General features: G+C 34.9%; 1 protein-coding gene and 1 non-coding gene across 2 annotated transcripts; both read left to right on the plus strand.

Moving 5' to 3' along the window:
• Window positions 1–5,675: 5,675 nt before the first annotated feature.
• LOC143227280 (uncharacterized) lies at window positions 5,676–6,570 on the plus strand. Its single transcript, XM_076458744.1, has 2 exons — window positions 5,676–6,039; window positions 6,319–6,570. Exons 1-2 carry the CDS (start codon window positions 5,702–5,704, stop codon window positions 6,467–6,469), a joined length of 489 nt encoding a protein of 162 aa, XP_076314859.1. The 5' UTR covers window positions 5,676–5,701; the 3' UTR covers window positions 6,470–6,570.
• Window positions 6,571–12,635: 6,065 nt separating this feature from the next.
• On the plus strand, window positions 12,636–12,709 carry TRNAT-AGU (transfer RNA threonine (anticodon AGU)). The gene has a single exon. It is a non-coding gene; the product is annotated as a tRNA-Thr (tRNA).
• The last annotated feature ends 3,214 nt before the right edge of the window (window positions 12,710–15,923 follow it).

Here is a 15,923-nt window from a genome sequence, read left to right on the forward strand (position 1 = left end):
CACATTAGATCATACCTCATTCATGTGACACACAAACACTAGTTGTTACTTTCACAAGAAAAAACACATTAGATCATATCTCATTCATGTGACACACAAACACTAGTTGTTACTTTCACAAGAAAACACATTAGATCATACCTCATTCATGTGACACACAAACACTAGTTGTTACTTTCACAAGAAAAACACATTAGATCTTACCTCATTCATGTGACACACAAACACTAGTTGTTACTTTCACAAGAAAACACATTAGATCATACCTCATTCATGTGACACACAAACACTAGTTGTAACTTTCACAAGAAAAACACATTAGATCATACCTCATTCATGTGACACACAAACACTAGTTGTTACTTTCACAAGAAAAAACACATTAGATCATATCTCATTCATGTGACACACAAACACTAGTTGTTACTTTCACAAGAAAAACACATTAGATCATACCTCATTCATGTGACACACAAACACTAGTTGTTACTTTCACAAGAAAAACACATTAGATCATACCTCATTCATGTGACACACAAACACTAGTTGTTACTTTCACAAGAAAAACACATTAGATCTTACCTCATTCATGTGACACACAAACACTAGTTGTTACTTTCACAAGAAAACACATTAGATCATACCTCATTCATGTGACACACAAACACTAGTTGTAACTTTCACAAGAAAAACACATTAGATCATACCTCATTCATGTGACACACAAACACTAGTTGTTACTTTCACAAGAAAAACACATTAGATCATACCTCATTCATGTGACACACAAACACTAGTTGTTACTTTCACAAGAAAAAACACATTAGATCATATCTCATTCATGTGACACACAAACACTAGTTGTTACTTTCACAAGAAAAACACATTAGATCATACCTCATTCATGTGACACACAAACACTAGTTGTTACTTTCACAAGAAAAACACATTAGATCTTACCTCATTCATGTGACACACAAACACTAGTTGTTACTTTCACAAGAAAAACACATTAGATCATACCTCATTCATGTGACACACAAACACTAGTTGTAACTTTCACAAGAAAAACACATTAGATCATACCTCATTCATGTGACACACAAACACTAGTTGTTACTTTCACAAGAAAAACACATTAGATCATACCTCATTCATGTGACACACAAACACTAGTTGTTACTTTCACAAGAAAAACACATTAGATCATATCTCATTCATGTGACACACAAACACTAGTTGTTACTTTCACAAGAAAAACACATTAGATCATACCTCATTCATGTGACACACAAACACTAGTTGTTACTTTCACAAGAAAAACACATTAGATCATACCTCATTCATGTGACACACAAACACTAGTTGTTACTTTCACAAGAAAAACACATTAGATCTTACCTCATTCATGTGACACACAAACACTAGTTGTTACTTTCACAAGAAAAACACATTAGATCATACCTCATTCATGTGACACACAAACACTAGTTGTTACTTTCACAAATGTTCATGTAACATGAAATTGTGAAGTATACCAGTAGAACCCCTGCCAGTTTCCTTTGTAAACAGCATGATCACTTAGAGCACCACGTCTGAAAGATACACAACATAAGTGATTTATTGTTTATAATTTCGTTCATTTTTCAAATAGCTTTTAGTTAAACTATAATCTAATAAAATGTAAAGTTCTCCTTGTATGACGTCAGAAGTAAAATGAAAGCGGCTAAAATAGGATAAAACAAGCATTAAACACATTACAACACATCTCATTAAACACATTACAACATATCTCATTAAACACATTACAACACATCTCATTAAACACATTACAACACATCTCATTAAACACATTACAACATATCTCATTAAACACGTTACAACACATCTCATTAAACACATTACAACACATCTCATTAAACACATTACAACACATCTCGTTAAACACATTACAACATATCTCATTAAACAGATTACAACACATCTCATTAAACACATTACAACATATCTCATTAAACACGTTACAACACATCTCATTAAACACATTACAACACAACACATCTCATTAAACACATTACAATATATCTGATTAAACACATTACAAGACATCTCATTAAACACAGTTGAACATTAAAACATATCTCATTTGTTTCAAATGAACTAAACTGCAAGTTAATAATGAATATTTTAAAGACAGAAATGACCTGTTAACGTAAATAAATCAAAACATTAGTAGCATGTCTGACTTTCTGCAATATAGTAAATCATTTAGAGGTAATGTATTATTTAAAAACATTGCATGTATAAAATTATAACTATGAAAAATCCGACCTGACTGTCTACATAAAAAGTTTGATTATCTTTATAACAGATTATAAGTTCGATTTTAATTTAATTTTTATTCTTTTTACCGCCAGGTAGGTTAAGACGTTCGACTCGAAATCCGAATCCCCGTCGCACCAAAAATGCTTACCCTTTCAGCCGTGGGGGCGTTATAATGTGACGGTCAATCCCTCTATTCTTTGGTAAAATGAGTAGCCCAAGAGTTGGCGGTGGGTGATGATGACTAGCTGCCTTCCCTCTGTTCTTACACTGCAAAATTAGGGACGGCTAGCGCAGATAATCCTTGTGTAGTTTTGCACGAAATTCAAAACAAACTAGTTTAATTTTTTTCTTATTCATAAAGATTGTAAATGGGCAAGATACCTGCTGACCAGCTCAACAAACATCGAAACTAGATTTTTGTGACAGTGTAGTTAATATACAAAACATGCTATCAGTATGATTCACTCAATTATCTTCCAATATCAAAACTTGTGTTCAGCATCTGGTTTAGTCATAAACCACACAAAACCCTACACTCACTATTTATTACCGTAACAAACTACAAAAAGTACTCTCAATATTTGTTACGTTAACAAACTACAAAAAGTACTCTCATTATTTGTTACGTTAACAAACTACAAAAAGTACTCTCATTATTTGTTACGTTAACAAACTACAAAAAAGTACTCTCATTATTTGTTACGTTAACAAACTACAAAAAGTACTCTCATTATTTGTTACGTTAACAAACTACAAAAAGTACTCTCATTATTTGTTACGTTAACAAACTACAAAAACCTTACTCTCAGCATTCGTTGTGTTCATAACCTACGTTGAAACTTATCTAAAAAGATAAACCATAACGTATGTTAGCCTCCATCACTCACAATTGTCTGGCTCGACACCGTAATTTGTTTATAGTAACTGGAAACTTTCCAACATTGTACGAATGCTATTTTGCTTTAGAGTTTTTGACCGAAAAGAGAAATAAGCCATCACCCTGAAATAAGTCACTTTACCATTTTCTGTAGATCTTTCGCTTTGAATTTAAAGACACGAGTACTTAGCCAGTTAAATAAGTAAATTAATACCTTCCACAAAGCAGGTTATACAAGTATTATATTTAATATCATTAAGAATTTAATAAAATGAGAAAGAAGGAGTGTTGTGGAATGTTTATCGAGTTATTTCTTCCTTAGTGAGAATGTTTAGCAAGTATTAATAAACCACACGAAACATTGTCAGCAGTATCCATTATAAATAATAAACAAGACGATACCCTATCTGTAACATTAATTATATTCATAAACTACCTATATTCTACGCATGCATTCATAATACATGAAAAAAACAAAAAAAAAACGCATTATTAAATATATTTCTTTTATTGTTTATTACATGAAGCGTTGATTTTTAGTCAAAATAACCTTTATTCTCTTTGAAAAAAAGATTCTAATTTGGCAGTTTTAGGGATAAAAGATCTTTTGATTGAGTATGTATTTCTCAACGTAGCCGCAAGACGCCACACTACTCACCCTGAGATTCAGACACGAGGAGAAACTTCTATGATGTAATTTGTTGTTGAGGTTATATAAAAAAAAAATACAGTCTCACAAAAAACTAATTGGTATTCACAAAAACTCTATTTTAAAATTAAGGGCTGGCTACCGTGATTATTAAAATTAACTTTTTGTCAGTACTACTGTTTAAAAGTTTACGAGCTAAGCCTAGTGAGTAATGTCATAAATTAATACTAAAGAAATAATCATTCAATCAGAAAGAAACATCCCCTTAAATAATATAATATATGTTTTCGGAAATATACAGAAAGTCTGTCCAACACAATGCGTTAAATGAAACAAAAACGTACACTGACCCTTCACCAATCGGCAAGGTTCATCTCGTGCACGAAATTTCGAGCGGTCAAACACGAGCATAGTCAACATTTTACAGTTTTCTTTTCTGGTATATTATTATGATTCTTTGTCGCTAAATTTTCGTAAGTTTACTCCATTTTAGATTTTACGACAAGGGGAAGTGCTTTTATTATTGGCTTGATGCTCTTAAAGTCCTACAGAGATTCAAATGTGAAAATCAGTCCACTTTTGTAACACTTTGTCTGCTTATTTTCTGCGTTATTATATGATCATCCAAATGATAGAAAGTACATATCTTAAATGTATGTTTTGTTCCCGAAATAAATTATATTAAACACGAAGAGGTTTATTGGTTTGGAATTTAGTACATGTGATCTGCCCAACACGGGTATTGAAACCCGGTTTCTAGCAATATAGGTCCGTAAACATACCGTTGTGCCATTTGGGAGGGAGGGACAACAGAGGAAAACAATTCTTCTCTTACTTTACCTGAACGCGCCCCTGTAGAATCACATATATATAAATATAGCAAAAATATATATCTAAATATATAGATATGAATTTCTCTTTGATGGAAAAAATTTCAGGTGTTACGAAGTTGACTGGTTTTATTTAATTTCTCCTATAGTATGATAAAAACATATACTTATCTTATTATAGAGCCAACATAATATATTATTCTTCTTATCAGCCAAACTACAGACCAATAGTCAGTAGGGAATTGACACTAGATTATGACAGATGCCAATGAACTTAGGTTCATTAACCTAACCTCGTGACATAGAACAAAAATCTAACTTTCACTGACCTTGATATTTCAAGTTCAACCAGTACGCTACTTCAGAAATGATTGACAAATTTGCTAGTCGGTCACTATAAAAGATCCCGAGAGAACTGCAAGATTTGAAAACCAAGTCAATACGATACGACACGACAGATTTGATACCCTAAAAGACCTATCAAGAAAAGTTTGCAGGCTTTTGAAAGGAGACCTACAGACAACGTAAGTATATACCTTATATCACAATGGATTAAGTTAAATGGTTATGCTATTTTAAATTATACTTAAAACTGAGCGTTAAAACTCCAGCTTATGTTATATTCATATACTCGTGTGTGAATTTTTGGCTGTAGCGTCAGTGACCTCAGTTTTAGAGCACGGACTTAAACCGTTCATTATTGCACTGTATTATTTTGCAAACTGCACATTACTACTTAGTATATTCTTAGACTCTGGACGACGTCATTACAGAGTATATTTTCAAATATAAAGGTTTAGTCACCATCGCTGAATGTTCGTTTTCTCTGTGTTTAGCACTTACATATATTTGTACTAGAAAACATCTCACTTTGGAGTTTGAATACTTCTTGTTAAGTACTTAAAATGTATTGGATAAAGAAAAATAAATAGTTACCTCTACTTAACTGTTGAATGAAGAATTTGTGTTGTTGTTTTTTATTTTGTAGAAATAATGAAGCTCGCCACGGTTCTTTTGTTCATGCTTCTCGCTGTTCAGTGGTATTCGGTGCAGAGTCTGCTGGGTTTATTACTTCTGAAGCACTTGGCTTTCCATTATCCATACTACTATAGCTATGGCTACTACCCATCATACGGATATGGACGTGCGTACAATAGTTATAGTTCTCATTACCATCATTCGATTCACAAACGTAACAATAAGGGCATAAATGATGGTCTCCGAAATCCTTCATTAGGCCTAACTGAAATATTCGATGTGATTGCGAAGAATGATAAAGACACTTGTCTTCTGAAGATGGTTTGTGAAGTTGGAGTTAACCCTAACGAATATAACATTAAGCTGTCTAGTGTATTCGAGTAAGTAGACCTAATCTCTAAAAATACAGTATAAACACTAATATCGAGCAATTTGTCTAATCTCTCGAATAGCGGTAGGAACACTTAAATACCAGTTATGTTACTAAACAGATATTATGCGTTCCAAACTATCGCACTCTATTGAGTTGCTTAAAATTACAAAAATAATATTTATATGACTAGTGTTGCCTTAATTTCTCAATAACCTCTGTTTACGTGGTAAATGGATTATTATTGTAGTTTTACTTTATTATTAATAAGTTACTTTCTCTCTATTAGTAACAACAATATAGGTGAAGGAGAAAGCTTCAAACAATACCACGAAGCTTATGACATCGGTGTCACTGGCCTGTCCCTGAATCTCTGTGCTCAGAACTTCCCCAGCTGCACATTAACCTCTGAAGAGCTTAAGTATCTAGCGAAGAGTTAACTGTAAATAGGATGGATTTAGTAAAGTCTGGTCATTTCTGTATATGGGTGTAATTTGTGTGTGTCTGTAATGCTTGCATTAGTCTTAAATAAAGTTTTACTATTAATAAAAGCGTGTCACTTGAAAACGTTTATGTGATAATTATATCAGTTAACAAATTTGAGTGCATTTATATTAGGCTAAAATAAAATATAGAGAAGCGAAAGTTACCTTTCTTAGAAAACTAACAGATTAATGACCCGGCATGGCCAGGTGGTTAGGGCGCTCGACTCGTTACCTAAGGGTCTCTGGTTCGAATTCCCGTCACAACAAACATGCTCGCCCTTTTAACTGTGGGGGCGTTATAATATACCTCTAATCTCACTATTCATTGGTAAAAGAGTAGCCCAAGAATTGGCGTTGGGTGATGATAACTAGCTGCCATCCCTCTAGTCTTACACTTCTAAATTAAGGAGGTCTAGCGCAGATAGCCCTTTTATAACTTTGTGTGAAAATTCAAAACAAATAAATTCAAGTACACGTCAAAATATAAACTTTGTTATTTATTACGACGGTGTTTCAAGACACATACCATAGAATATTAAAAGTTTTTACTGAAATTTCTTAACATGTTAGTCCAAGTCCATTTTTTTATTTTGATAAATCCACACTTTGCACACCAGGGTAAAATAGGATTATTAGTACTTTAAAAGTTTTTTTTTGTTTTTGAATTTCGCAAAAACCTATACGAGAGTTATTTATGCTAGCCCTCCTAATTTAGAAGTGTAAGACTAGAGAGAAGGCAGATAATTATCACCACCAACTCTTGGACTACTCTTCCCACGAATAATTGGATTAATCGTACATTATAACGCCCACACAACTGAAAAGGGGAGCATGTTTGTTGTGACTGGGATTCGAGCCTGAGACCCTTAGATAATGAGTCGATCGTCTTAACCACCTGGCCATGCCGGACCGTTTAAAGACGTCTCACTTAAAAAAATCATAAAGGGTTAGGTTTTTATTTAAACATGGTATTTTCTCGTTGATAGTACGGAATCTTACAAATTCGAAACAAAATACACTTTCAATTTAACAAAAAGCAATACGAGGTAATTATTGCTATCAAAAACAAAGGACTCTTATATAAATAAAGTTGCAGGTAACAATGTGTTTGATATATGATAATCTCTGAATCGCACATAAAATCCGTTTGTTAGTTCAGACTGGAATCTTATCTTAATCTAGTATTATGTCAGGGAGGATTATTTTTAGAAACCAGAATTATTAGGTAGGTATGGTGGACACAGCAAAGATAGCCCATTGTGTAACTCTATACTTAACTACAAACAAACAATCGTATTTTAAAACTTTTTTCTTTGTTGAAAATTAATACTATTCCGTCAGCTTCTTTGAGAAGTTATATAATTTTTAAAGTAATAGACAGAACCTCTCCTAGGTTACTCTTACTATTATTACGAAACACGGGTTGTTCAATACATGCAGGATTGTATTTAGGCTAAGGTTAATACATTATTACGTATTGTGTTATTATTATGTATTGTTAAATAAGTAAGATACTACCTCCTGTATCTCGAACCGTGGTAATCCAAATTACACGTATATTTAGTGGCTGTTCTCTAAAACTTACTTCACGTGTAATCCAAATTACACGTATATTTAGTGGCTGTTCTCTAAAACTCTTATTTTACGTATAATCCAAATTACACGTATATTTAGTGGCTGTTCTCTTAAACTTACTTCACGTGTAATCCAAATTACACATATATTTAGTAACTGTTCTCTAAAACTCTTTCTTCACGTGTAATCCAAATTACACGTATATTTAGTGGCTGTTCTCTAAAACTCTTACTTCACGTACCAAACGTGAAGATAATACACAAAATAAATCATTGCAATATAACGTCTTGATTTGGGTTTCTTCCTATTAGTTTTTGTCCGGCATGGCCAGGTGATTAGAGCACTCGACTCGTAATCTGAAAGTCGGAAGTTCGAGTTCTCGTCACACCAAACATGCTCGCCCTTTTACCCGTAAAAGAGTAGCCTGAGAGTTGGCGGTGGATGGTGATGACTAACTACCTTCCCTCTAAGTCTTACGATGCTAAACTAAGTGTGGTTAGCATGGAGTAGTTTTGCGCAAAATTAAACAAATATTTGTTGTACCGCCATCATGCCTAAAGTTGGACAAAATAGAAGTCCTGGTTAACTAATGAATGAATTTTTGCTGTGACATTCTAATGAATGCTATATGTGTAGTTACCAGTTTAGTCGCCAGTTTTGATTTTATTCCTTTAAGCAACACACTCCGTCCTTTTTAGGCCGCACGTGGTTGTTGTTTTCACACCTAAGTGTTTATCATTGGATATCGTACACCAGCTAAAATCAAAATCTTTGTACCCAAAACGCCAATTACAACGGATGTAACATTAGAACGTATACCTATCTAAACATTCATTCATTCATCTAACACTCGATTCCATCAAGGAACATAGGGCCGCAATCACTTGCGGTTATTTAAGTGAGTAGGTTGTTAGCCCACTGCATCGAGCCGTCCCTAATTTAGCAGTGTAAGACTAGAGGGAAGGCAGCTAGTCATCACCACCCACCGCCAACTCTTGGGCTACTCTTTTACCAACGAAAAGTGGGATTGACCGTCCCATTATAACGCCCCCACGGCTGGGAGGGCGAGCATGTTTGGCGCGAACCCGCGACCCTCAGATTACGAAGCGCACGCCTTAACGCGCTAGGCCATACCAGGCCCTTTCTAAACATGATCGGTGTGAACTTTCTGTAATAAATATATCATTTAATTTGTAGCACGTTCTATTCATAAGCTTGTCTTTAATAAATATTAAATAAATAAATAAATATATATATGTATGTATATCATGAGCGTTATTAGCGTTTTATTAAGGGTACGTGTACTTTTCTTCCTAGAATATTTTTCTTATAAATATTTATACTGGCGAAAGTACCCACCTTCGTTGGGGTTGTTAGGTTGATTTGTTCTATATGATTATGTGAGCAGTGTGTATTACTGGCATAGTTTAGCCTAAAAGTATAATCAATATACTTGTGATGCTTCTCTATGGGACGTGGCCTGTTTATGAAGGTAACCTCCTTAGATTTGTCCTTCGATTTTAAACTTAAGTAATCAGAAACAAGCCTCTTTAATTAGTGAAATTTTTAAATAAAAAATAAATAAATTTTGCAGGTTATACGTTTTATCTTATACTTCCAGCATACAGCCTCTTACGTGGCTTTCCTAAAGTTATTAGGTTGATGGTCTGTGCATTTTGAACTCGTTTTAGCATAAAAGTATAACTTATGTACCTATGTTGCTCAGCAGAGTGACATTGTTGGAACACACTGGCTTTTCTATGTATTAGTAGTTGTATATGTATCATTAAAAGGAATTTACCGACGTTTGACCATTCTGTAGAGCTCAACATGGCTAGTTGGTTGCGACTGACTCATAATCTAAGGGTTGCGGGTTCGAATTTCTGTCACACCAAACATGCTCGCCCTTTCGGCTGTGGTAGCGTTATAACGTTACAATCAATCATACTATACGTTTGTAAAAAAATAGCCCAAGAGTGAGTGGTGTTGACTAGCTGCCTTCCCTCTAGTCTTTCACTGCTAAATTAGGGACAGCTAGCGCAGATAGCCCTCGAGTAGCTTTGTGCGAAATTGAAAACACAAACAAATCGTCCACAATAACTAATAATACGTAACTCAAATTAATTACTGAATGAGTTAGTTGGTTTTTCAGTTCAGTAATGTACAGTTATGTCGAAGATAGGAGAGGAAGTAAAACAAGAAAATGACTCTTAAATGTTATTTGTGAGTGAATCGGTCGACCTTATCAGTTCGTGAAATCAAGACAGTTGTGGAATTTTCATTCAGAAATAAAACAATTTAGTTTTCAGTAAGTGACTCGAAATTTGCTTTACTTTTACTGAAACATCAAAAGGACCCATTAAACGACACATACACATTTGTACACTGTATTGTCTATCAATGTATCAATTTGATTATTCAACCCTAACATACAAGGTGAACAGGTTACGTTAAGTAATAAGCCTAACTCACAATTAAAAAATGGCAATCACTTTCTTAAAAGGTCTCCACTCAAAGATACATATGTTACTCTAGTAGGTTAGCAGTAAATGTACGGACTTACAATGCCAAAATCTTGGGCTCGATACTCTCGTAGTAGACAGAGTGCAGATAATCTATTGTTCATCTTTGCACTAAAGCATACAAATAAAAAATACTTTCTAGAAACACAAATTTAAAATTTATATCGCTTAAGTAACTTAATAACCAGTCAACTATTACTTATTGAGTGAAATATTCGTTACCTGAGGGTCATGAGTTGGAATCCCCATCACATCAATCATGCTTGCCCTTTCAGCCGTGGGGGCGTTATAATGTGACGCTCAATCCAACTATTCGTCGTTAAAATAGTAGACCAAGCGTTGGCGATGGGTGGTGATGACTAGCTGCCTTTCCTCTAGTTTTACACTGCTAAATTAGGGACAGCTAGCGCAGATAGCCCTCGTTTAGCTTTGCGCGACATTCAAAACAAACAATCAGGTGAAAGTGCGTGTCAATCATCTTTTAAAAGACTCTGTTATTAATATTGTTTAGTGTGCATATGTGCATTATGCCAACTGAGTACTTTGGCCATCCCTACATACATAGTATATTATTTCAAATCAAGTGGATTGGTTTACTGTTTGTTCATTGTTGGAATTTATCGCCAACAAGTTACAGACACCTATTCTAAAAAATGCGAACTACAAGGTTAGAAATTAGCAATACAGCTTCGGCCTTTATATTACAAAATATCAACAGAAACCAGTCCATGCGACTATCTGAAGCCGAAAAATGCTAATGCTTTATCAGGAGAATGTTAACTATGTCAAAAATGTTAAATACCATAAGCAACTGCGCTATAACTATATAATCATAAACTTTTTACATCACAAAAGAATGAGTTGGACCGAATACCTTCAAAGTTCCCTTTCGTATGTGTCTGTACAAATGCCAAATTAAACATTCTTATATTTGTAAGAGATGTTAATTTATATATATAATACACTTGTGATTATCTTTACAGAACATTTACCCAAATTTTTCGATCGAACGCTACAAATCTAATATCACTAGAAAGGCCTTTGTTCTAGGAGTCTGGATTACATATTAGCTTTTCAATTCAAAATCACCTTACCTGTTTTTGTATGATTATACTTTTCAATACAATAAATATGGTACACGATGGCAAATACACACAAAAAATAGTTTGTTTTTTGAATTTCGCGCAAAGCTACTCGAGGGCTATCTGTGCTAGCTGTCCCTAATTTAGCAGTATAAAACTGGGGGGAAGGCAGCTAGTCATCACCACTCGCTGCCGACTCTTAAGCTACTCTTTTACCAATGAAGAGTAGGATTGACCGTCACATTATAACGCTCCCACGACTGAAAGGGCGAGCATGTTTGGCGCGTCTGGGATGCGAACCCGCGACCCTCAGAATACGAGTCGCACAAAAAATAAAAGAAGAAAAAACCATCAGTATATTCGCACCTGGTGAACACGAGATGCACTAATTTTGAACATAAATATCAAAGTTATTAATTATAATACGTAATATAATTGGGAAAAAGAAGCAGATGAAGAGAAAAAACTGGAGAAATTCTATATTCCAAAATTAAACCACTTTAAACTCGATAAGAATATCAAGTAATAATAATCAGTAATTTATTACAACTTATTTAAGTGGTTACAAGTGGTTAGCGGATGCTTGTTTCGGGTTCATAAGGGGCCCGGCAAGGCCAGGTGAGTTAAGGCACTCGACTCGTAATCTGACGGTCGGGAGTTCGAATTCCCTTCGCACCAAACATGCTCGCCCTTTCAGCCGTGGTGTCGTTATAATGTGATAATCAATCCCACTGTTCGTTGGTAAAAGAGTAACCCAAGAGTTGTCGGTGGGTGGTGATGACTAGCTGCCTTCCCTCCAGTCTTACACTGCTAAATTAGGGACGGGTAGCGCAGATAGCCCTCGAGTAGCTTTGTGCGAAATTCAAAAAACAAACAATACCATTTTAATTAAAAGAAACATTTGAGAATCATAAATTTGATTTGGTTTGAATGCTGTGAGACGGTACCGTGGCTTAGTTGGTTGAAGCGCCTGTCTAGTAAACAGGAGATCGCGAATTCGATTCTCGCCGGTGCCTTTAAACGGCTTGTTAAATTGCCATAATTTATAAAATGCATCTATTTAAATACGACAAAAAATCTATTTTTCGGCCACCACGCAGTACACGGTTAAAATTAGACGTATTTTATTGTACCTTATTTTATTTTTATTGTTTTTTTAGATTAGTATTTCATATATATGGAAAAAAAGATTATATACAAGTGAAGAAAAAACACACAAGAAAACGAATAGAAATATTGAAAAAAACTTTAAACAAAGGGGCTGATCAAGACAATACATGGACATTGCCCTGAAAAGGGCCTGAATACTGGGTAATACTCTGGCCCAAAGTTCTACCAAATAACACACTCCAAACAGTAGACATGAAAGTTAGGAATGTAGGAAGAGGTCTCGTGCACCTGAACCTCCTGGGTATTCAAAACATTAACATCCTAAATACCCACACTGAAAAAGCGAAGCAATACCACGAAAAGCTACTTGAGCGCCACCTGCGCTAACCGTCTCTAATTTAACAGTAACAAGAAGGGCCGCTAGTCAATACGACTCACCTCTAACGGATAATGAGATTGACAAAAAATTATAATGCCTCCACTGTTCAAAGTGCGAGTCGAGTTCTCTAATCACCAGACTGTGACCGTGAGTTAAAGATGTCAAATTGTAAAAATGTTTTAACAACCCACTTAGAAATTAGATATTTCGAAAAATAATAACAAACAAATTTCTGGTTATTTCATCAAACTGTCCACAGTCATCATTAAATTCAATAGGATGACCTGAACGTATCAAATCACTTAAGATGTAGTCACCAGATCTGAACTTCTGAAACCACCTTCGACATTTTCTTTCATTGAGAGATTCCACACCGTAAACACCTTGAATGTTTCGTGTAGTTTCTGTTGCACTCTTGCGTCTTTCAACATCAAACATCAAGCCGGATATTTCTGAGCTCGTAGATGACATGCAGCACCATTCATCGCACTGACTTTGTGACAGTTAACGTATCATAATATTTCTTAAAATAATGTGCAAACTCTTTGATGTAATTGTTATTTGTGTGTTCTTAAATGTGATGTCCATCTTGTGTGAAACAACTGTGGGACGATTTTAATATTCACTTTTTTGTGACCTCTGACTCAAAACGCTTGTGCACCACTGATATACACAAATCCCAGGGAGTTGTTGTTGACAGGTGATTAGGGCACTCGACTCGTAATATGAGTATCGCGGGTTCGAGTCCCCGTCACACCAAACATGCTCGCCCTTTCAGCTGTGGGGGCATGATAATGTGACAAGCAATCCCACTATTCGTTGGTAATAGAGTAGCTCAGGGGTTGGCGGTGGGTGGTGATGACTGGTTGCCTTCACTCTAGTTTTACCTTGCTAAATTAGGGACGACTAGCGCAGATAGCCATCGTGTATCTTTGCCTGAAATTGAATAGCAAACAAACAAATTGTCCGCAATAAATAACAATTAACTTAAATTAATTACTGAATGATTTAGTTGGTTTTTCAGTTCAGTAATGTACAGTTATGTCGTAGATAGGAGAGAAAGTAAAAGAAGACTCTTAAATGTTATTTGTGAGTGAATCGGTCGACCTTATCAGTTCGTGAAATCAAGATAGTTGTAGAATTTTCATTCAGAAATAAAACAATTTAGTTTTCAGTAAGTGACTCGAAATTTGCTTTACTTTTACTGAAACATCAAAAGGACCCATTAAACGACACATACACATTTGTACACTGTATTATCTATCAATGTATCAATTTCATTATTCAACCCTAACATACAAGGTGAACAGGTTACGTTAATTAATAAGCCTAACTCACAATTAAAAATGGCAATCACTTTCTTATAAAAGCTCCACTCTAACTCAAAGATACATAAGTTACTCTAGTAGGTTAGCAGTAAATGTACTGACTTACAATGCCAAAATCTTGGGCTCGATACTCTCGTAGTAGACAGAGTGCAGATAATTTATTGTTTATCTTTGCACTAAAGCATACAAATAAAAAATACTTTCTGGAAACACAACTTTAAAATTTATATCGCTTAAGTAACTTAATAACCAGTCAACTATTACTTATTGAGTGAAATATTCGTTACCTGAGGGTCATTAGTTGGAATCCCCATCACATCAATCATGCTTGCCCTTTCAGCCGTGGGGGCGTTATAATGTGACGCTCAATCCAACTATTCGTCGTTAAAATAGTAGACCAAGCGTTGGCGGTGGGTGGTGATGACTAGCTGCCTTTCCTCTCGTTTTACACTGCTAAATTAGGGACAGCTAGCGCAGATAGCCGTCGTTTAGCTTTGCGCGACATTCAAAGCAAACAATCAGGTGAAAGTGCGTGTCAATCATCTTTTAAAAGACTCTGTTATTAATAATGTTTAATGTTCTTATGTGTATTATGCCAACTGAGTACTTTGGCCATCCCTACATACATAGTATATTATTTCAAATCAAGTGGATTGGTTTACTGTTTGTTCATTGTTGGAATTTATCGCCAACAAGTTACAGACACCTATTCTAAAAAAATGCGAACTACAAGGCTAGAAATTAGCAATACAGCTTCGGCCTTTATATTACAAAATATCAACAGAAACCAGTCCATGCGACTATCTGAAGCCGAAAATGCTAATGCTTTATCAGGAGAATGTTAACTATGTCAAAAATGTTAAATACCATAAGCAACTGCGCTATAACTATATAATCATAAACTTTTTACATCACAAAAGAATGAGTTGGACCGAATACCTTCAAAGTTCCCTTTCGTATGTGTCTGTACAAATGCCAAATTAAACATTCTTATTTTTGTAAGAGATGTTAATTTATATATATAATACACTTGTGATTATCTTTACAGAACATTTAACCAAATTTTTCGATCGAACGCTACAAATCTAATATCATTAGAAAGGCCTTTGTTCTAGAAGTCTGGATTACATATTAGCTTTCCAATTGAAAATCACCTTACCTGTTTTTGTATGATTATACTTTTCAATACAATAAATATGGTACACGATGGCAAATACACACAAAAAATAGTTTGTTTTTTGAATTTCGCTCAAAGCTACTCGAGGGCTATCTGTGCTAGCTGTCCCTAATTTAGCAGTATAAAACTGGGGGGAAGGCAGCTAGTCATCACCACTCGCTGCCGACTCTTAAGCTACTCTTTTACCAATGAAGAGTAGGATTGACCGTCACATTATAACGCTCCCACGACTGAAA

This window comes from Tachypleus tridentatus, chromosome 9, assembly GCF_004210375.1.
Source record: "Tachypleus tridentatus isolate NWPU-2018 chromosome 9, ASM421037v1, whole genome shotgun sequence".
Classification (NCBI taxonomy): Eukaryota; Metazoa; Arthropoda; class Merostomata; order Xiphosura; family Limulidae; genus Tachypleus; species Tachypleus tridentatus.

Excerpts from the sequence above, each read along its gene's own strand:
- LOC143227280 (XM_076458744.1), top strand. The coding sequence starts at position 5,702 with ATGCTTCTCGCTGTTCAGTGGTATTCGGTGCAGAGTCTGCTGGGTTTA. Across the intron at positions 6,040-6,318 it reads AAGCTGTCTAGTGTATTCGA|TAACAACAATATAGGTGAAG; the intron begins GTAAGTAGACCT and ends TCTCTCTATTAG.